The sequence below is a fragment of the Herpailurus yagouaroundi genome, unplaced genomic scaffold (genome assembly GCF_014898765.1).
Source record: "Herpailurus yagouaroundi ecotype Mexico unplaced genomic scaffold, PumYag 29, whole genome shotgun sequence".
Taxonomy (NCBI): domain Eukaryota; kingdom Metazoa; phylum Chordata; class Mammalia; order Carnivora; family Felidae; genus Herpailurus; species Herpailurus yagouaroundi.
Genome location: NW_024412377.1, coordinates 5,310,940 through 5,331,231, shown reverse-complemented (window position 1 = coordinate 5,331,231; position 20,292 = coordinate 5,310,940). Strand labels below are relative to the sequence as shown.

Genomic DNA, 20,292 nt, shown 5'->3' with positions numbered 1-20,292 from the left:
CCGCGCATGCGCCCGCTGCCCGGCTTGGGAAGGCGCGTACGGAGGCCCACGAGGCTCCAGGGTCCTCGCCGCTGCACGACCTCCCGCGGTGTGAGCGCAGTAGATGTCCTAGCGTGGTAGGTGTCCCGGCCCGGCGTGCATGGGCCCGCGGCATAGCTGAGCTGTCGGTACTGCCCGGGCCCCTCCGCTGCTCTCCAGCCGCCGCCGCCTCCCTCCCGGTGCTTTATCGAAGGTCCCTAGACGTCGGGTTTGGGGCGCCCGGCGCGTGGGTTCCTTTCATTCCAAGGAGGACTGGGTCCCCGGGGCGCCCCGTCCCCTCTGGCGCGCGCACTCCTGTTCCCAAATCTCACACGGGGTATTTAGATCTGGACGGACCGCCCACCTTCTTCCTTTACACGCCCGCCTCCTTTATCTTCTTTTAAATCCTACTTTTTCCCTCTTTGCCAAGCTAGATCCTTTTCTTCCTTACCACTGGCCAGGTCTTTACTCCGAGCAGAAACCAACGCCTCAGGGCTTCTTAAACGTGGTTTTGACCTTTGCTTTGCGTGGACCTATACGAATTTTGGCCATTTTAACCCGTTGCTCCTTTTGAGTCAGTTTAACCAAACGCAGTGCCTTCCGTCGACCCAACACGTAACACGTGGGAGGCGTGTTTCGGATCTGGACTGCCCGAGGGGAATCCCAGCACCGCCACTTACTGTGTCCAGCTTGGAAGCTGGACAGAAAACCGAGGGCATCAGTTTCCTCGTCTATAAAATGACACCAGAAGTACTTCATTTATTGAGCTGTTGTGAGGGCTAAGCACTAGGGGGCACAACAGTGCATAGAAACCACAGCGATTATCATCCTTGGGTGCCAGCCACGTTTCTAAGCTGTGGGATGCTGCGACTGATCTCGGGGTGCTTGTGTTTCAGTGGGAAACTTTTGTGTGTCGTTTCTTATGAGTACTCATCCTCAGTTTCAGAAGCATTCATGTTGTTGAGCGAGTCACGTTCTCAGTGTGTTTGACCGTGTTTTCTTTATTTTCTTTAGTTAGAAGTCAAGAGGAGTTGAGAATCTGATGGCATGGCTTTGATTACCTTGCGGAGGAACCTTTACCATTTATCCGATTTTCGGATACATGGCGCCCTGGCCGCTCTGAAAAATCACCCTGTAAACCACGTTCGCAAGATGGTCAAGGGGCGTCTGTGTCCGTGGTTCCCTTCACTACAACCCGAGCCTTGCAGGGTCAGGTTCCATCATGCCTGTTGTAAAAAGTTCCACTCGGAAAACGGAGACGCCCTGCATCCACTTGGTGAGCCAGTGTTCTCTCAAGCACATGACTGGGCTGGGCCTGAACAAACTCCCAAAAGCCTGGATGAACAGATGTTTTACAGGAGACTCAACGACTTGGATTCCTCAGAAGACGTGTTACGTTTTATAGGCACGCTGCAACCTTTGCCTGAGAGCCTGGCAGCAGGAGCCTTGCAACGGATCTGTGAAGTGGAAAAAAAAGGTGGCAATCACAAGCTGCCAAAAGGAATACTAGAGAATGGTGTCTTTCAAGCTTTATGCGTTCGGTTCGAGCAGGAATCCCCGAGTCTGTCGGACACTGCTTTGGTGACTGCTTTGCAAGCTCTGAGTCTGTTGTACGTGGGCCCTCAGAGTAACTTGTTACTAAACCTGGTGGCAGAAAGCCGCCATCGTGTCGACAGAGGTGGCCTGGAAGTCCGCAGTCTCTGTATCCTTGGGGAAAGTCTGATTAGACTGCAGGGTCCAGGCGGTGAGACACTAGAACTGATTATATATCAACTGCAGGGGGAAAAATTGGAAACATTTGCCCCTGAGGATATTGTGGCCCTTTATAGAATACTGCAGGCATGTGCTGAAAAAGTGGACCGACACCAAGCATTTCTAAACAAGATAAACAGCTTTTCCCTGTCGGTCGTCTCCAACTTGAGTCCTGCGCTGATGAGTCAAATGCTCACTGCCCTAGTGGCTCTTGATCAAACTCAAGCGCTTCCTCTGGTTATAAAATTGGGAAAATACGCTGTGAGGCATATCCCTCATTTTACTCATGAAGAGCTCAGAAAAGTCCTGGAGGCTTTCATATACTTTGGGCACAATGACCGATTTTTTACAATAGCCCTGGAGCGACATGTGGCCTCACTGTGTCTCACTTTGGATCCTGAGGTCATCAGCACAGTCATGGAGTACTGCGGTAGGAAACAGATTCTTTCAAAACCCATCTTCGATGCAGTGGCGGAAACTTTTGTTGGCCAGTCAGAGAAATTTTCACCTCGGCAGGTTTCCGAGTTAATTGAACCGTTTGGAAAACTCAATTATTTGCCACCGAACGCCTCTGCTTTATTCAGAAAGCTAGAAAACCTGTTACTCACTCGTTTCGATTATTTTCCACCCAAAACGTTATTGAAAATTCTCCATTCGTGTTCACTCATCGCATGCCATCCGGTCAACTTTATGGCAAAAATATTCAGCCCTTATTTTCTTCAGCAGCTGCAAGGTGAGTTGGTTCTAACTTGGAGAGTGGAAAAATTAACCCTTGAATGCGTGCGTGATGTTTTCAAGTCGCACATCTGCCTCTTAGCCTGAGCCGTGCGGTGCCTTTGATTTCTCTTCCGTAACAACTTAAAGAAGACAAGTGAAGTTTCAGATGCCAGTGTAAATACGGAGTTAAAGAATGATGGAGCACTGCACAGAGAAAACCATTCCGGGTACACAGACCGCTGAACTGAGTCTCGCGGGGACATGGTGTGGCATCGGTGATAGTCATGCCAATATGTCAGAAGCCACAACAGCAACTGTAGGCTCCCCTGTTCAGAAAGGGTGTGGGTCATCTTCAAGGCCACCCAAATAACATCAGATGTCTGTCTCCACCGCTAAAGGAAATTCTCACTAATTTTAACATATCTGTTGACTTTTCATTATAGCTTGAATCCCTCAGAAGTTCAAATGAGATAGCATTGGGGTACCTGGGGAGCTCATTCAGTTGAGCATCCGACTGTTAACTTCGGCTGAGGTCATGATCTCACGGTTTGTGAGTTCGAACCCTGCATCGGGCTCTGTGCTGACAGCTTGGAGCCTGGAGCCTGCTTTGGATTCTGTGTCTCCCTCTCTCTGCCCCTCCCCTTCTCATGCTCTCTCTCTTTCTCTCAAATAAAACTTAAAACAAAAAAGTTTAAATGAGATGGCATTTGATGGCAAGCCAGAAGGCATGGTTAACTCTGAGAAGTTCTTCCCCGAGTGCCATTTATTTTATTTATTTAAAAAAATTGTTTAATGTTTATTTATTTCTGAGACAGAGAGAGACAGAGCATGAGTCGGGGAGGGGCAGAGAGAGAGGGAGGCACAGAATCCGAAGCAGGCTCCAGGCTCCGAGCCGTCATCACAGAGCCCGATGCAGGCTCGAACCCACAGACCGCAAGATCATGACCTAAGCCGACGCTCAACAGACTGAGCCACCCAGACGCCCCTCCCGAGTGCCATTTAATAGTACATTACTTCCAGAGTGATTAGTGTACATCGTCCATTCGTGATGTTCCTTCACAAACCAAATTCAAACTTACTTACAACTGGAATGCTTCTTGTTTCAGGGGAAGAATCGTCCGTGGACAGGCTGAGCCTCGCACAGCTGACCCAACTGTTCCTAACCTCAGTGCTAGAATGCCCTTTCTATAAGGTAAAAGCAGGGGTCCTCTTAACCTTATTTCCCTGTGGGGGCGGCTTTCTTTTGTGTCTCCCTCCCCATCTTTTAAGTTTTTCCTCTTTTGATCTGTCTCAGTAACCTCATCAGAAAGCAGAGCTTTCATTCACTCCAACTTACTTTCCCACTAGGTAGCCTTCTCTTTGATAAATTGGCCCCATACCTGTTCTCTTGTGTTGGAAGTACCCATTTCCAGTTGCGTAAGGTTTCTTGGGAGGTTCTGTGGGGTGCTGCCGGCACAGGAGTCAGAGCGTCCTGGATGCGCTCTGAGGGCCTTGAAGGGCTTGCACTCCCCACAGCTGTTAGATAGTAAATGCGAATCCCTCGTTCGGTTAGGCCTGAGCAAATCCTAAACTGTTTCAAGTACATTTCTACGCCAAGCCAGAAGTTTCACCCTCACCTGATAGGTGGAGTTGGTGCTTCCTGTCTAGTACCCCAGAGATTCGTTCTTGTAACTTAATCCAGCACCTTGGTTAAGATCACACATGGCCTCTCCAGACTTGCTCATCCCTCCCTTGACTGAATCACATTTAAGACTAGCTCATTTTCAGGGCGCCCGGGTGGCTCAGTCGGTTGAGCATCCGACTCTTGATTTTGGTTCAGGTCATGATCTCCCAGTTTGTGAGTTCGAGCCCCACATTATCGGGCTCTGCGCTGACAGCGTGAAACCTGCTTGGGATTCTCTCTCTCCACCCCACTACTGCTCATGAGCACAGGCTCTCTCTCTCTCAAACTAAACATTAAAAACAAAAACAAAAAGCAGCTCATTTCAGATTAAGAAGGAAGAATGGAAAGGCACTCCTATTTTCTTCTTTAAAACAGCTTCAACAGGGACTCCTGGCCGGCTCAGTCAGTAGAGCATAGGACTCTTGATCTCAGGGTTGTGAGTTCAAGCCCCATGTTGGGCGTGGACCCTACTTAAAAAAACAAAACAGCTTTAACAGTAGTAAGGCATAGAAAAGTAAATGCTACTTACCTCAGCTTCCTTCCATCCCTGAAGGAGTGGTGTTAGCAGTTTTATGTACAAAGGTGCACAAATACATGAACACTCCTGTTTCTCTCTTTCCTTGGAACGGGGCTCTTCCGAGGACACTTGGCTCTAATATGCCCAGTCTACCGTGGACGTTCCTCGAGGGCAATGCATGAAGATTAAGTGCATTCTTTTTGTTTTTCAATCTAGAGACTAGACTGCGGACTAGATTCTGGACTACTGGCAGATGTGTTTCCCCTGATAGTTGGAAATGTCCCTTTACCTATCGTTTCTGTTGCCGAGTGTGGTTAGTCCCTTGAATCATTGTCATTTGACTCCATGGAAAAGTACCGTGTCACATGTTTAAATTGCATCTTGAGCTGAGCCTATTTTCACAATGCTTATTGGTCGATTTGCTGTGAATTACCTCATTATCTCCTGACTCAGATTCCTATTGGTTGTCTTTTTTCTTTCTCTTTTTTTTTTTTTTGTCCTAGAACACATTGTGAGATAGAGATATTAGCGCCTATGTATGTTGCACATACTTGGTCCTAGTTTTTGTTCTTCATTTGGGGGAGGGGGGCTTGTAGCTTAATATTGTTTATGATCTCTATTTGCTCTACAGAAATTTTCAAGTTGTCTATAGTCAAATGTATCCATCTTTTATGGTTTCTGGGTTTCCTCTCTCTAGAATATTTTACCATTCCTAAGGTAATACACATATTTTACTAAATTTTTAAAAATGCTCCTTTCCCTTACTGTATTTATAGCACTTTAACCCACCTGGAATTTATGGCAGTCCTCAACATGTGCTAGAACTTTCACTTGGTTATTTTCTGGATGGATTACCGGCTGTACCATTTATTACGTAGCTCTCCTTCTCCTGGTAAATTGAAATGTCACCCTTATCACATTGTCCTCTGTTAAAAACATGAGTGTCCTTAAGGCCCTTAAAGCAATTCTAAGAGTTCCAAAGAGATATTTCTTGAGCTGCAAGAGCAGTTGTTTCCTCCCTTCTCCCTCCCTCTCTTCCTTCCTTTCTTTCTATGACCACGGACTACTTTTAAAACACATTTAGGAGCGCCTGGGTGGCTCAGTTGGTTAAGCGTCCAACTTCGGCTCAGGTCATGATCTCATGGTTCATGAGTTCGAGCCCCGCATCGGGCTCTGTTCTGACAGTTCGGAGCCTGGAGCCTGCTTTGGATTCTGTGTCTCCCTCTCTCTCTCTGCCCCTCCTCCCTCATGCTCTGTCTCTGTCTCTCAAATATAAATAAATGTTAAAAAAAAAAAAAAAAACCCACACATTTAAAAGATCTATCGAACTACTGGATTTGAGCTATCGCAAGAATATTTTTCTGTTGTCATTTTGAGGAACGTATTTGTCCTTAATCTGGAAAAGTATCCTGCTTATAGAGTAATATTGATGAGACTTATTCGCAGGTAACCTTGTTTTATTTTCTGGTTTTGGATCGTATCTTCCTTTCTCATGTTTAAACATACAATTTTCAGGGTCGGAAACTTCTTCCTAAATATCAAGTGAGGTCTTTTCTTACTCCGTGCTGTTCTCTGGAGACGCCTGTGGATTTTCAGCTTTACAAATCTGTGAGGATTGGACTGATTGACCTTCTGGGCGCAAGAATGTATTTTGCTTCAAAAGTGTTAACGCCCTATTGTTATACAATAGGTAAGTACTTGGGAGTCTCCTTTACCAGGCTTGGCTTGCTGTCCTCTTTGGGAATATGCAGGACTTCGCAGCCACTGGAAGGTCAGGAAATATAAAACGGAGTTGGCCCTTCCCGGAAGGCAAATTGGAACCGTGGGCCGTGGAGTCCAGATGCGTGGGGGAGTCCCACCTGTTAGCCACGTGGTAGGGGAATGTCTTTGGGCAGAGTAATCTTTTTCCGCTTGCTCCTTTTCTGTAAAATGAGAGTACGAAGAATAGTGACCCAGACTTGCTTAAGCACTAAGTGAGTGATACCCCGAGCATAGCAAGTGCTGGGTAATCATTAGCCAGTATAATTGCTGTGCCACTCGAGGTCAGTGCTGTCCGACGCCCTAGCCAGGAGTACCTGTGACTACTTAAATTTACGTTAGTTAAAGTTTAAAAACCATCCAAAGTTCAGTTCCTTGGTTGCCCTGGCCACATGTCAAGGGCTCAGAACCACAGGTGGCTGGTGGCTGGTGGCAGGCGTGCTGGAACAGCAGAGGCGCAAACATGTGATCACGGCGGAAAGTTCTGTTGGGTGGGGCTGACGGGAGAGTTCACGTCCTTCTGCCCTTAACAGTGTTTTAAATGAACGACTACAAGAAAATCAGCTCCGAGGAGGTAGTGTTTTATAGGCTTCAGGACGTCGTAGCTCACTTCCCTCCTCCTTTAGGAGCTCTTTTCACAAAGAGAATAGCAGGACATCAGAGGGGAGGAAGTAGGGGTCTGCCGTGCCCAGCGACCACAGAGTGGGGTGCAGGAGGCTTTGCCTACCCTGGAGACTCTGGGAGATTCCGTGATGAAAGTTGCGACTTGTATAGGCCACAGTCCGGCTTTGCTTCCTGTCTGGGGTGAAGGGTTCCCAATACTCACCTCAAGGAGAGAGAGGAAGTACGTGCAGTTCTTATCACACCCGGCACCTTGATTTAGTGGCTGAGCCTTCTGAAATTAAGGCTGACTTGGTTGATGGTAGAGCTGGTTATGTTAAAATTCTCACCATGGTCTGGTGTGGTCATTTCTTTGCAGCCTCCAGCGCAGCTGGTAAATTGCAGTGTGGGAGAATTCAGAACAGAAGGAGGAGGAGGAAAGGAACGTAGTGTTTGTGAGGGTATCACACGGAGAATGTTTCCTTTCTTCTCTCACCAGATGTGGAAATTAAATTAGACGAAGAAGGATTAGTGTTGCCATTTACGATTGATGAAGATGTGCATAAAAGGTAAAGAAAGCTGGTGCGGTTTTTATGTTACAAAACTTGTTGGGATTAATAATCGATGGTGTTTTCTTTTTTTTTTTTAATGTTTATTATTTTTGACAGAGAGTCCATGAGCAGGGGAGGGGCAGAGAGAGAGGGAGACACAGAATCTGAAGCAGGCTCCAGGCTCTGAGCTGTCAGCACAGAGCCTGACGCAGGCTCAGACTCACCGCGTATCATGAACTGAGCCAAAGTCGGACACTCAACCGACTGAGCCACCCAGGCGCCCGTCGATGGTATTTTCTTAAGAATGTGGGAAAACAAGAGTGGCTCAGTGGGTTAAGCATCCGACTCTTGATTTTGGCTCAGGTCATGATCTCACAGTTCCTGGGTTCAAGCCCCACACTGAGCTCTTTGCTGTCAGTGCAGAGCCTACTTGGGACTGTCTCTCTCTCTCTCCCTCTCTCTCTGCCCCGCCCCCCCCCAAATAAATAAATAAAGCATTAAAAACATGGTGGGAAAATAGACATGTTTCTAGAAGTAAAGACACTACTGAACAGCATCCCAATTTTGGAAATTCCTTGTAACAGAAACATTAATATTAATAAGATTGCTTTCTCAGCATATTAAAGAATGGCACACTCATGATTTATTTGAAAATAACATTGACACACAGGAATAGCCGAATCCCAAATAAACACTTTCCACGAAAAATGTATAAATATTTTGGATTGTTTTAAGAACTAAGTTTCTCCGTTGGATTTTTCAGGTTAGCACTATGCATTGATGATCCAAAAAGATTTTCTCTGAATAGCAGACACTTACTGGGAAAGGAAGCTATTAAACAGAGACACCTGCGCCTTCTTGGTTATCAGGTTGTTCAGGTAGGAATCCACCTGTTTTCTTCTCCCCCAAAGCAACTTCTAATTTAGATGTGTTTTCTCCAGAGGGCTAGGTGGTCTGCCAGCCCAGTGGACCACGCATCTTATATCTAGTTTAAAGGCCAACTTTGAGCATTATTTTCCCAGTTAAAAAAAAAAAAAATCCCTGTATTTATATTTTGAAGTACAGAACATTCAGACCCACAGTTTTCTCAAGTGCGGCATCCATATACCCTTTCTAAGCTATACTAACCTCTGCTTCTAGGATTACTGAATTATTAGAGCACCTGTTTTGCTTTAATGTCCCTCTGATTGAATGAATAGAAATAGCCAAGATGACCCCGTTAAAACCAGGATCATCATCGTACTTTTAGGCTTCAGCCCTTATTTGTGTTTGTCTTGTCGATCTCTTAGCGAGGCGGTCTGTGCGGAGTCAGCAGCGAATGTTCATGGAGCTTTCCGGACTGTGTGTTCCCGGTCTGCTGGTCTGCTCTCTGCTGTCCTGTCTGCTTACTTTTTTCCACTGCATAGTTTACCTACATCCCCAGATTAACGCTCCTGAAACTGACATGCCTGTGTGTGTTGAGAAACCTTTACTGTTCCTTTACTGCTTACAAGATGAAGTGGAAACCCATCTGCATCTGGGCATCCAAGACCCCCCATGGTCGGCCCGTGCTCAGCGGTCTCTTTCGCACCCCTGCCCCCCTCCGCTCTCTTGCCTCTCTCCCTTTGGCCCCGCTGCTTCCCGCAGAGGACTGGTCTCGCCACTCTGCGCATCCAAATTCTGGCTCGGGCTCCCCTTCCGCCCTGACCTGAAATGTGAGCCTCTCTCCACGCGAGACGCCCGTTCTCTCTGCATGTTCTGCGGCTCGTTTGCTGAGTCGCACTGGGTGCCGGGCACCCTCGCAAGCACTGGGGAGACCCGCCGAGCAGCCGTGAGCTCTGCCCTCCAGGAGCCGTGGCGGAGGGTTCGAGGGACCGAAACACCAGGGTGACTTCAGAACATGACGGATTGTGTGATGTATTCTATTTTCCTCCCTTTACAGATCCCCTATTATGAGATTGAGATGCTAAAATCAAGAGTTGAATTGGTGGAATATTTGCAGAGAAAACTATTTCCTCACAACGTGGGCGTTCGTTGGTAACAAGAAGGAATACTGGCTTCAGGACTCGGTGAACCAACTTGTGTTTTCTTGGGACTCGGTACAAAGAGGGATGGAAGTTGTGAGTTGGCCGTGATCCAGAAAGGGTCTGTGGTTTTCCTTATACCGTGTATATGCTTACCAGTGGTGAATTTAAAATAAATTTTTATTATTTTTATTTTTATTTAATACTAGTGTTATACTTTTATACACAAAGCAACTGATCAAGTACAATAAAGAAATGTAATGAGGGGCGCCTGGGTGGCTCAGTCGGTTAAGCGTCCGACTTCAGCTCAAGTCACCATCTCACGGTCCGTGGGTTCGAGCCCCGCGTCGGGCTCTGGGCGATGGCTCAGAGCCTGGAGCCTGCTTCGGATTCGGTGTCTCCCTCTCTCTCTGCCCCTCCCCCATTCATGTTCTGTCTCTCTCTGTCTCAAAAATAAGTAAATGTTAAAAAAAAAAAATTAAAAAAAAAAAAGAAATGTAATGAGTATTATTTTTGTTTTGTATTTTAGAGGGGGCGTGTGTGTGTGCATGCAGGAAGGGGTAAGGGGCAGTGGGAGAGAGAATCCCAGGCAGGCTCCACACTCAGCATGAAGCCCGACTCCGGGCTCTATCCCATGACCCTGGGATCATGACCTGAGCCAAAATCAAGACGCTGACGCTCAACTGACTGAGTTGCCCAGGCATCCCAGGTGTGCTTATTTTTAAATCTTTGTTTTGCAATAGCCGCTAACTGAAAATATTTTCTTTCAAGATCTTTGTTAACACTTATAACAAATATAAGGACGAAAGTTTGTCTCCTGTTCCTTTGTTAGAGGCAGTCTCGTGGTAAGAGAAGGAATAATGAAAAAGAGGATTATGGATATAACGTATGTAATTACAGAATTATCCAGAAATAACCCTGTAGTTATGAAGAAAATGGTTTCCATTGGAATGGGAGCCGTTTGGTTCTTTTTAAGGGATAAAGACATAAAAAGTCATTTCTTTAAAAAAAATTTTTTTAACGTTTATTCATTTTTTGAGAGACAGAGAGAGAGAACAAGCAGGGGTGGGGCAGAGAGAGGGGGAGACATAGAATCCGAAGCAGGCTTCAGGCTCCGAGCTGTCAGCACAGAGCCCGACGCGGGGCTCAAACACATGAAACGCGAGATCATGACCTGAGCCGAAGTCTGACCCTTAACCGACCGAGCCACCCAGGCGCCCCAAAGGTCACTTCTTTAGGCAGGGTTTCGGGAGGGGCATTTGATTGGCAGGGGAAGCTTCTGAATTTTGAATCCGGAATCAATCGTGTTGTCTCCCATTGAGTGCAGATGCGTCCTCCTCCTGTTCCGTCCCGTCCCACTGGGGTCAGGTTAAAGTGTTGGGGGAAAAGAGGACATGGAGGTCGGCTGGTGGAGCAGAGAGAGCTCGGACAGGGAGCCGCTGCTATCCCGTGCTCAGACCGCGCACCCGTGCTGAGCACGGCAGCCCACACTCCTGTGGGTCCCTGGCCTTCTGAGTCAGGTGTGGTTCCCACTCGTTGGTTACGGGCCAGCTTAGCCGGCTTGAGCGTCCCACCCCTGTCAGGCATCACAAGCGACAGGTGAAGATTTGAGTCTGGTCTTGAGAAGCAGTAAGAGCACAGCCGCAAAGAATCCAGCCCGGGTTTGAGTTCCAGCTTTTCCTCTTGCTGCCCGATGGCCTTGGGCCTCCGTTCCACCCGAATCCTCATCAGTAACGAAGGGCTTCTGAAAAGTTTCCTAGGGCGGCCACAACTAAGTGCCACACAACACAAGTTTATTTTCTCATGGCTCTGGGGCCCTGGAGTCCGCAATCACTGTGTCGGCAGGGCTGCGCCCCTTGGGCGGGCCCCAGGGGAGAGTGTCCTTGCTTCTTCCAGCTTCTTGGAGGCCTGGGCTTCCCTGGTGTGCGTCAAGGTCAGTCCAGTCTGTCTCCGTGTTCACATGGCTGTCGTCCTTGTGCACGCGCGTGCGTGCATGTGTGTGTGTGTGTGTGTCTGTCTATACATGGTCGTCTCCCTGTGTATGCATTTCTGTGCCCAAATTCCCCTTTTTCCAAGGACTCAAGCCATATGGGATTGGGGCCCACCCTAACGACCTCATCTTGTCTTGACTGACTCTGGGAAGACCCTGTTTCCAAATAAGGCCATATTCACAGGCATTGGGATCGGCTTCAGGATTCAACCCACAACAGGTCGAAATGAGAATTAGTTAAAATACATAAGCCACTTGGAAAAGTACCCAGAGCAGAGTCAGCCCACAGTCTGCAGCCGGTGGAGTGCGTGCCTCTGACTGCAGAGAAGGAAAACCACAGCGGCAAAGCCGGCGCAGGGACAGGTGCCTGGAGGCTGCCCAGTCCTGTGCCCACTCGACCTTGCGGCTCCCTCCCCGGCCTCCAGGCCAGTCCTGCTGCCCTGCTCGCCTCTCCCCGTGACTCATCCTTGGGCGTGAAACAGCCTGAGATGTGGTGGGAGAAGAGGGTCACGAACAGCCACACAAACACGTGGGGACGGTCTGCTCTAAACGCTATGGAGAAAAAGTACTGCCTAGAATTTGTTTCCTCCACCTCTGCTGTGGGTCTAACTCCTCCCCCATCGTGACCATCCTTCCTCCAACCAGAATCAGATCCCCCTTCCCCTGTGCCTACAGTTCCCTCCTAGCCTCATTTGTCTCTCCCTGCCCTTTGTGGGTTCACCAGACATTTATTAAAGTGCTCCCCCGGGCGCGGGGCACCCTGAAGGCGGCTGCCTAGGGAAGCGGAACAGGGCCCAGGCCTGAGGGGTGGGGGGATTGAGTGAGGCAAATTAGTGACCAGATGATTACAGTGCGGAGCCCGCTGGCCCCCTGACGTGCAGACTCAGAATGGAGAACAGCCCAGGCCTGCCTGGGGAGTGAGAGGTTCTGTGAGCTGAAGGCTAGGCGACAGGGAGGTGGGTCTGTGCAGCGGAGAACATTGCAGGCATGGCAGGGGCCACAAGGCACCCAGCAGTCTCACCAGAGGAGGCCGGACTGAGTGACACTTGGTTTTAAAGCAAATTTTAATTCCGGGGCCCCTGGGTGCCTCAGTCCGTTAAACTGCGGACTCTTGACTTCAGCTCAGGTCGTGATCTCATGGTTCATGAGCTCGAGCCCCACATCGGGCTCTTTGCTGGCAGCGCAGAGCCTGCTTGGGATTCTCTCTCCCTCTCTCTGTCCCTCCTCTGCTTGCTCTCTCTCTCTCTCAAATAAAAATAAACTTAAAATATTTTTTAAAAATAATTTAAAAAATGAAAGCAAATTTTAATGCTGAAATGTACGTTTGTCATGAAGATCATCTAGGCTAATAAATAGATACAAGATTTCTGGTTTCACCAAGTGGAGTGAATTTGACGAATCCTGTAAGATTATAAAACCAAGTCCTTATCATCGGAACCCTCAGTCCTCTGAGTTGTGATGTTTACCCACAGAAGCAAAAGTGATAGTATTGTTGGAATGACTTATCCAGTCTCATAGCTCTTGCGACAATACGTTGATGGTATCTCTTTTGTTGTTGTTGTTTAATTTCTTTTCATGTTTATTTATTTTTGAGAGAGAGACAGAGCATGGGAGGGGGAGGAGCAGAGAGAGAGGGAGACACGGAATCTGAAGCAGGCTCCGGGCTCTGAGCTGTCTGCACAGAGCCCGACGCGGGGCTCGAACTCACGAACTGTGAGATCATGGCCTGAGCTGAAATCGGACGCGTAACCGACTGAGTCACCCAGGCGCCCCGTTGTTGTTGTTTTAAGTTTATCTTGAGAGAGAGACAGAGAGTGAGAGAGGCAGAAGAGAAGGAGAGACGGAATCCCCAGCAGGCTCCAACTCAGGACTCAAACTCCCGAAACCTGAGATCATGCAAGATTCGGACACTTAGCCGACCAAGCCACCCAGGCACCCCGGTGACATCTTTCAATATCTTGCCGTAGCTTTTCAAAAGTAAGAGCAAAGGAAATTTTTAAAAAAGAAACAAAAACCGGTAAAAAATTGGTCCACTTGCAAGCTTCCCCCCCCACCCCACCAGCACCAAGGTGATATTCTTCAGACCCACCTCTAGGGGGCAGCAAAGCTTGGGATATTCATTGGGTTGCAGAAAGGAGATTTCTGGAGAATGGATCCTGTGCTGGCGTGTACGTGGGGCGGGGAGGCAGGAGCTGTGGGAGCGTGGGGTGACAGGTGGCCCTCCTTACCTTCCTCTAAAGAAGGAATGCAGGTCTCCTGACCCTACCCAACGTGAAGGGTCGACGGGACGCTGGCGAGAAGATGCCGGCTGGAGTCGCAGCTCCTTGGAGCCCCAGGACCCTGTCTGCCCACCCTCCCACGGCCGGGTGTGTGTGGAGGCTTGGTAAACATCTGTTAGGTGGAAGGAAAAAGAGGAAGGAACAGCACTCGGTGTATTTTTGATGGAATTCTGAGAGAGCAAGGAAGCCCTCGGTTCCCTCTAAAAACGCTGCACCCACCGGAAGACTTCGTGTTCAAGTGCAGTGAAGGGATCTGGGCTCAGTGGTGGCCAGCTAGGTGAGTTAGCCTCCAGAAGCCGAGATTTCCGCAAACTGGAGACATGCCCGGACCCTTAGGAGTCTCCGTGCAGGATGGTGGAATGAGAAACACCTTGTCAAGTGTCTGGCCAGTCCCTGGAAAGCAGTAAATGCTCAGAAAGACTCGGGGGCCGTTGTTACCGGCCATGTGTTAATGTTGCATCCCTAATTCACCTTCGTTGTTGCGACTAGCGGCGAGGGTGCACGTCCAGGGTGCACGTCAGGAACGCTCTGGAGGAGGGACGTGAACCTGTGGCAGCCGCTTTGGTTAATGAGCATCAAGGACCCTGGGCCACGAATCCTCACCCTGTAAAACCTGCTGTTTGGAACCGTGTCGACAAGAGCGGAACGTTCCTTTATTGCCTGCAGGATCCTGAGCCACATCAGAATCCCGCGGGTGATTTCGACACAAAGACGTAGCCTCCATTTCCAACCTGGTACAGAACCCCAGCAGAGGCGGGTTTGGGCACCACCCCCCACATTTATCTTCCCTTTGAGGATCCTGAGTCGGCTTCTCGGGTCAGGCCCAACGTCGACCCTTTTACAGCCAAACCTGGTCTACATGAGTGTCCCCAACGCAGCTTCATTCAGTCTTACCCCAGCCCACCCTTCCCCAAATCCTCTGACCACCAGGCCACCCCTCCCTTCGGTTCCCCTGGGGACCTGTCTCCCTTGCCTCAACAGTCGGTAAGCCTAACTTCGAGTTGGTGTTCTTTGGCTGTGGGACTCCATCATAAGACATTTCACCCTGGGGGCACCTGGGTGGCGCAGTCGGTTGGGTGTCCAACTTTGGCTCGGGTCATGATCTCACAGTTTGTGGGTTCGAGCCCCACATCTCTGCTGTCAGCATAGAGCCTGCTTGAGATTCTCCGTCACCCCCCCTGCCCCTCCCCTGCTCGTTCTCGCTCTCTCGAAAATAAACATTAAAAAAAAATTTTAGGGCATTTTCCCTTAATATATGTGTAATCCCATTTGAGATGAAAACAACTTTTCTGTCCCCATCCCCTGGCATCTAGTTCATACTCTGATATTTGCAAGAAACGATTTCTCTTAATAACCCTATTTTTTTGTTTAATGTTCATTTATTTGAGAGAGAGAGAGAGAGAGAGCGCACCCGCACATGAGCAGGGGAGGGGCAGAGAGAGAGGGAGAGGGAGAGGGGGAGAGAGAGAGAGAGAGAGAGAGAGAGAGAGAGAGAGAGAGAGAATGGCAAGCAGGTTCCACGCTGTTGGCAAAGAGCCTGATGTGGGGCTTGACCCCATGAAACGTGAGGCCATGACCTGAGCCAACATCAAGAGTTGGACGCTTAACCGACTGAGCCACCCAGGCGTCCCAATAACTACCATTTTTTACTTTTATGATGGAAAACTTTGAACACACAAACAGAAAACATAGAAAGAACAAAGTAATGAATCCATGTGAGTCTTCTTATTCAGCATGAAAAATTACCCAAATTTTCCAATCATGTTTCATCTATTCATTCCCTTTTCCTTTTTTTACTGAAAAGTTTGTAGAGAAATCGAGGCTATCATATAGTTTATTCCTAAAAACCTAAGTATACATCCACAACCCATGAACACTTTTTTTTATCTAACTAATCTACCATCACTACAACTAACAAACTAGTAATTATGCTCTACAATCATTTAATACCTGGTCTATATTCTAGCTTTCCTAAGCTGTCTCAAAAATTATTTCTTAACTGTCAGGCTTCAGACAAAGGTCACATATTACTTTTAGATGTTCTATTACTAGGCCTTAAGTCCCCTAGCTGTAACTGCCCCCTCCCCTCACCTAGTTATCATGGCATTAATTTACTGGAGAAATTAGATCACTTGCCCTGTGAAATGCCCCACACTATCGATTTGGTGTTAGCTAACTTATTCCTCCAGTTGCTGTATTTTCTGTTAAATTAAACGTTAGAGGCAGAGGTTTGCTTAGATTTTTTTGTTTAATTTTTTCAAATTAACACTTATTGATTATTGAGAGACAGAGAGACACAGAGCGTGAGCAGGGGAGGGGCCGAGAGATGGAGAGACACAGAATCTGAAGCAGGCTTCAGGCTCCGAGCTGTCAACACAGAGCCTGACGCGGGGCTCGAACCCACAAACCGCGAGATCATGACCTGAGCCGAAGTCAGACGCTTCACCGACGGAGCCACCCAGGCGCCCCTTTGCTTAGATTCTTAAGTTTGCTTAAGTTTTTTCAGGATGCCTGCTTCAGAGGCGGTACATTTGCTTTGTATCATATGATGCCCTGCTGTCCCCTCTTAGAGATACCTAGTAAATTGACCAGCGACTTCCTGTATTACCAGCCCAATCCATCCGTCTGCCAACAGCAGACGGTTTTAGCGTCTCTTGGTGATTGCTGCCTAGATCCGTTATTCCACTAGGTGGTTGGGGGGGGGGGGAGGGAGGGAGGGGATGATTTCCTAATTCTATCATCCCTTCTCCCCTTATTAGCTTGTATTTATCTACAAAGAAGAGATTTCTCTCATCAACTATTTGTGTACCCTCACATAAGGTTTATACAGAAAAAAAACATACAAAAGAAAAAATGTTACTTTCCTTGCATCAATTTATAGAGTAAAAAGTTGGTCTGGTGAGGATTTTTTGTCTTAGGAAATTTACGAAGTCACGAAATCTGTACAGTGACCTGCCTCAGTCCATCCTGGTCCTCCTTTTGATGCTTAAATTGCCCCATTTTAGACCAGCGGGAAACCCTTCACCGTGGCGCCTTTGTCTTTTTGACTTGACACGTTCGTTTTTGAAACTTCCAAAGAACAGGATGCCCCAGGCTCGGACCATTTCTGGTCCCAGGCCCAGGGGCAGCTCTCTCTGTGCAACCTGGTTCCCGCAGGGTCCCGCTCCTTGCGAGAGCGGTCGGTATCAGAAAATGCCCACTTTGGGCCTCGTATAAATCCGTGTTCGTTTTTATTCCAAAATCGGCAAGGTGAACAAACCAAAATTAAATTTACATCTGAAAGTATTGATTCACGGGTCTGATGTTCAAAGCGACCAACCACAGGGACCCCCATCAATGCAATGAGCCAGGCACACAGGAACAACCTCGCGACAGACATGCTCTCTAAACGCACAGACAGCAGGTCATGGCTTTCCTCCAGGGAAGGGGCATCCAGGAAGGTGAAGGCTTGTCCAGTCCCACCACACACTACCAGCCACGTCCACTGTGATCTGGTGATGAGTGTGGCGGACAGCAGGGACGGCCGGAGTCACATCGCCATTGCCACTGCCAGACCCCACGGACAGGGGTTTGGAACCCAGTGCGGGCAGGGTGCTCGGGCTTGCGGGAGCATCATCTCATAACCCTTTGAGTTCATAATGCTCTGTATTTACTTTTTATTTCTTAAATGTTTATTTATTTTGAGAGAGAAAGAGCGAGCATGGAAAGGGGAGGGACAGAGAGAGAGCAAGGCAGTGAGCACGAGCGGGGAAGAGGCAGAGAGACGGGACAGAATCCCAAGCAGGTACCGCTCCGTCAGCACAGAGCCCAACGCGGGGCTCGATCTCGTGAATCGTGAGATCGTGACCTGAGCCAAAAAGAGTCAGACGCTCAAGCGACTGGGACACCCAGGCGTCCCTCACGACGCCCGTTAGAGTGGCTGGGTGCACAGTTCTCCTCCTTAGCTGGCTACAGACGTGGGTGTGTTTACACCCGTCCCTTTCACTCTCAGCCATCAAGCCAAGTCATTTTTAAGATGTCTTAAAGCCCGTGAATTAAAGCCCAGTTATGTGGAGCCACTTGAGTTACACTGACATTCAAAAACAAAATAATTGTAAAGGCTTTTAAGTTTGAAGTGGAGATATTAACCTTATTTGAGTTTATTTTTATTATTATTTGTTAACCTTGTTTTAAAACCTCTGCATACAGCATCAGGCTCTGTGCTTACTAGGCTGTGGCCACGCCTCTGACGGGTCTGAAAGCCCCCGGGAGAAAACCGTTCCCTCAGGCCACTTCCTCCCCATGTGTGTCCTACACCTTTCCGCAGGACCACCCACTTGTCACCTGCACCACAGTGAACTTGCCACATCTGAGGTCTCCCATCGGCGTAGAGAACTAGGGGCTGCTTTCTGGCCCGAAAGGTCGATGGTTTTAGGAGGGCTCACAGATAAACAGAACATTCCACACGAGATGTGCTCAAGCCACTGCTGGATGTGAACATCATGTAACACGTTAAGGTGACAGGACAGCCCCTTCTTTGCTCTCTCCTTCCCTGCCTCACGTTGACAGAAAGAGTTCTTTCCACCTGGCCTCCCCGGGATCCCCTCTGTCTAGACGTCAGGAGGAAGGGCACACGGTTCCGGCTACGTCTGGACTGGGTGCTTCCCGCACGCCGTAGAACGCCCGTGTTCCTGCAGCCCAGGCCGCCCCCAGTGCACCTGCCCCCGTCCCCTGCAGGCGGCAGAGGTCCCGGGGGCTCAGCACAGTAGGCTGCGCAGACAGTCACAGGGGCACCTGCACTCAGCCTGGGCCAGAGCACCCAAAGTCAGCCCCGGCACCACATAAATCCCACGGCTGGAGTGGGACTTGGGGGTGGGGGGTATCCAGGAGGAGGCTGTCACCTGCAACACCCAGCTGAGCAGATCCCCCCCCCGCCCCCCGCTGCCACCACCACCCCATAGTTAACCTGTAGGCGGCGTGCACGCTTCAACTATTAATTCACTTCCTTCGAGGGTGGCTGTTCATTCCTTTCCCTTTCCGTTCTGCACAGAACTTTGCAAGTACAAGTTACAGACATGAGGGACTTAAACACTTTCAACTCTCCGACTTTGTATTCCACTGGTACCTGGAATACGTTAATAGGCTCGTGGGTGGGGAAAAAAAAGTTTTTAAAGGAACTAAAACCTCGAGGTAACTGAAACTGGTGAAGTCTGTCTTACCTCTTCTTTCCTCTGCCTCTAGGCCCCTGACCTGCAGCCTCAGGGTGGTGGCCGCTCCTCGGGCTAGGACTCACCTCCTGAAACAGCGTCGCACCTCAATAGATGCCGCCAAGCCTTCTGCTGTCAACTCCAGGTCTCCTCGGACCCTCAGAAGATGCCCGCAGGGAGCCTGTGCAGCACCAGGCAGGGCTCATTCAAGGTCAGGAGTAAAAGATCCAAGGGCAGGCCTCAACCCAGATGGACCGTGGGATAAGGATAACAGGCACTGCCTTCAAGTTCACCATTCACTGATCTGGCAGGCACTTCTGACAGCCTGCTCCACACTCCTCAGAAAGTTCTGGACAGGGCAGAGCTCCGCGGCCCTTGACAATTCATTCTTCTACTGACTTTCCTGCTCCTCCCACTCCTGCTCCTTCATTCATGCCTCCTGGAATACCTCCCAGATAAAGCTAGAACATTCAAGCCCGTGTCCTACATCTACCTTTAGAGCGAACCAAGCTATGGCAACTGTATTATTACTTTATCTCGTCACCAAAGATCCGTTGGGGACCTACTGTGTGCCAACCATCTGTTGAGGACCTACTTGAGTCATCAAAGAAGAAAACGCTGTATGTCTGTCGTCTCGCCCCCCTGAGCACTCAGTCTAGTGCATAATGAAATGTCACGTACTGAAACTAGCAACAGATTCACATCCCTAGAGCCTTGGAAAAAGATTTGGGGATGAAATTATCTCGGGGTCGGTGTGAGCTGCCTTCTCAAGCTAATTGGTGTCAGCTACTCCCACGTTCCACACGGTGTTGCTGGATCACCTACGCGAGGTGTGCAAAGTCTCGTGACCAACTGGCCACCTCTGTCACATCTTTAAAAGAGGTTGGAGAGACTGAGAGAGGTAATGGATTATAAGAGCTTTTTTTTTTTTCTTTGTGCTCCTTTTATGAGGACTCTGCCCCATAGGGGAAGGACGAGAGACACTCTCCCTTCATACACCGGAGAGATGGTAGTGCTCTCTCTCCAAGCTCCAAGGACATGTCAACCTCTCAGGAGATGTCCCCTGGAGCCTGGGGACAAAGTAGACTGATGTCTGACCTTTGTCTGACTCAGCCCAAATCATCTGTCCTGCCAGTGAAGCAAAGAAATAGCTATTTGGGCAAAGAAGGCACACGGGGTTCTCACACCTCATGTTGGGGGCCATGAGACAGAATGGTGCGTTAAGTCCTGCACACGAGGACTTCCAGGGGACGCGAGT

The 20,292-nt window shown here is 48.9% G+C and overlaps 1 protein-coding gene across 2 annotated transcripts; it reads left to right on the top strand.

Moving 5' to 3' along the window:
- Positions 1 to 10: 10 nt before the first annotated feature.
- Positions 11 to 9,782, top strand: FASTKD3 (FAST kinase domains 3). Of its 2 annotated transcripts, XM_040493786.1 has the most exons (7): positions 11 to 116; positions 1,033 to 2,503; positions 3,594 to 3,679; positions 6,183 to 6,357; positions 7,525 to 7,594; positions 8,340 to 8,454; positions 9,498 to 9,782. In XM_040493786.1, exons 2-7 carry the CDS (start codon positions 1,066 to 1,068, stop codon positions 9,594 to 9,596), a joined length of 1,983 nt encoding a protein of 660 aa, XP_040349720.1. In that variant the 5' UTR covers positions 11 to 116; positions 1,033 to 1,065; the 3' UTR covers positions 9,597 to 9,782. The 2 variants fall into 2 exon arrangements, 1 of the variants encoding a protein (XP_040349720.1); XR_005796255.1 differs by lacking the exon at positions 9,498 to 9,782 and having other exon boundaries at positions 7,405 to 7,594; positions 8,340 to 8,391.
- Positions 9,783 to 20,292: the final 10,510 nt, after the last annotated feature.

Coding starts and splice junctions, on each gene's coding strand:
- FASTKD3 (XM_040493786.1), top strand. CDS start 1,066: ATGGCTTTGATTACCTTGCGGAGGAACCTTTACCATTTATCCGATTTT. Junction 3,680..6,182: donor TAGAATGCCCTTTCTATAAG/GTAAAAGCAGGG, acceptor TACAATTTTCAG/GGTCGGAAACTTCTTCCTAA. Junction 7,595..8,339: donor GATGAAGATGTGCATAAAAG/GTAAAGAAAGCT, acceptor TGGATTTTTCAG/GTTAGCACTATGCATTGATG.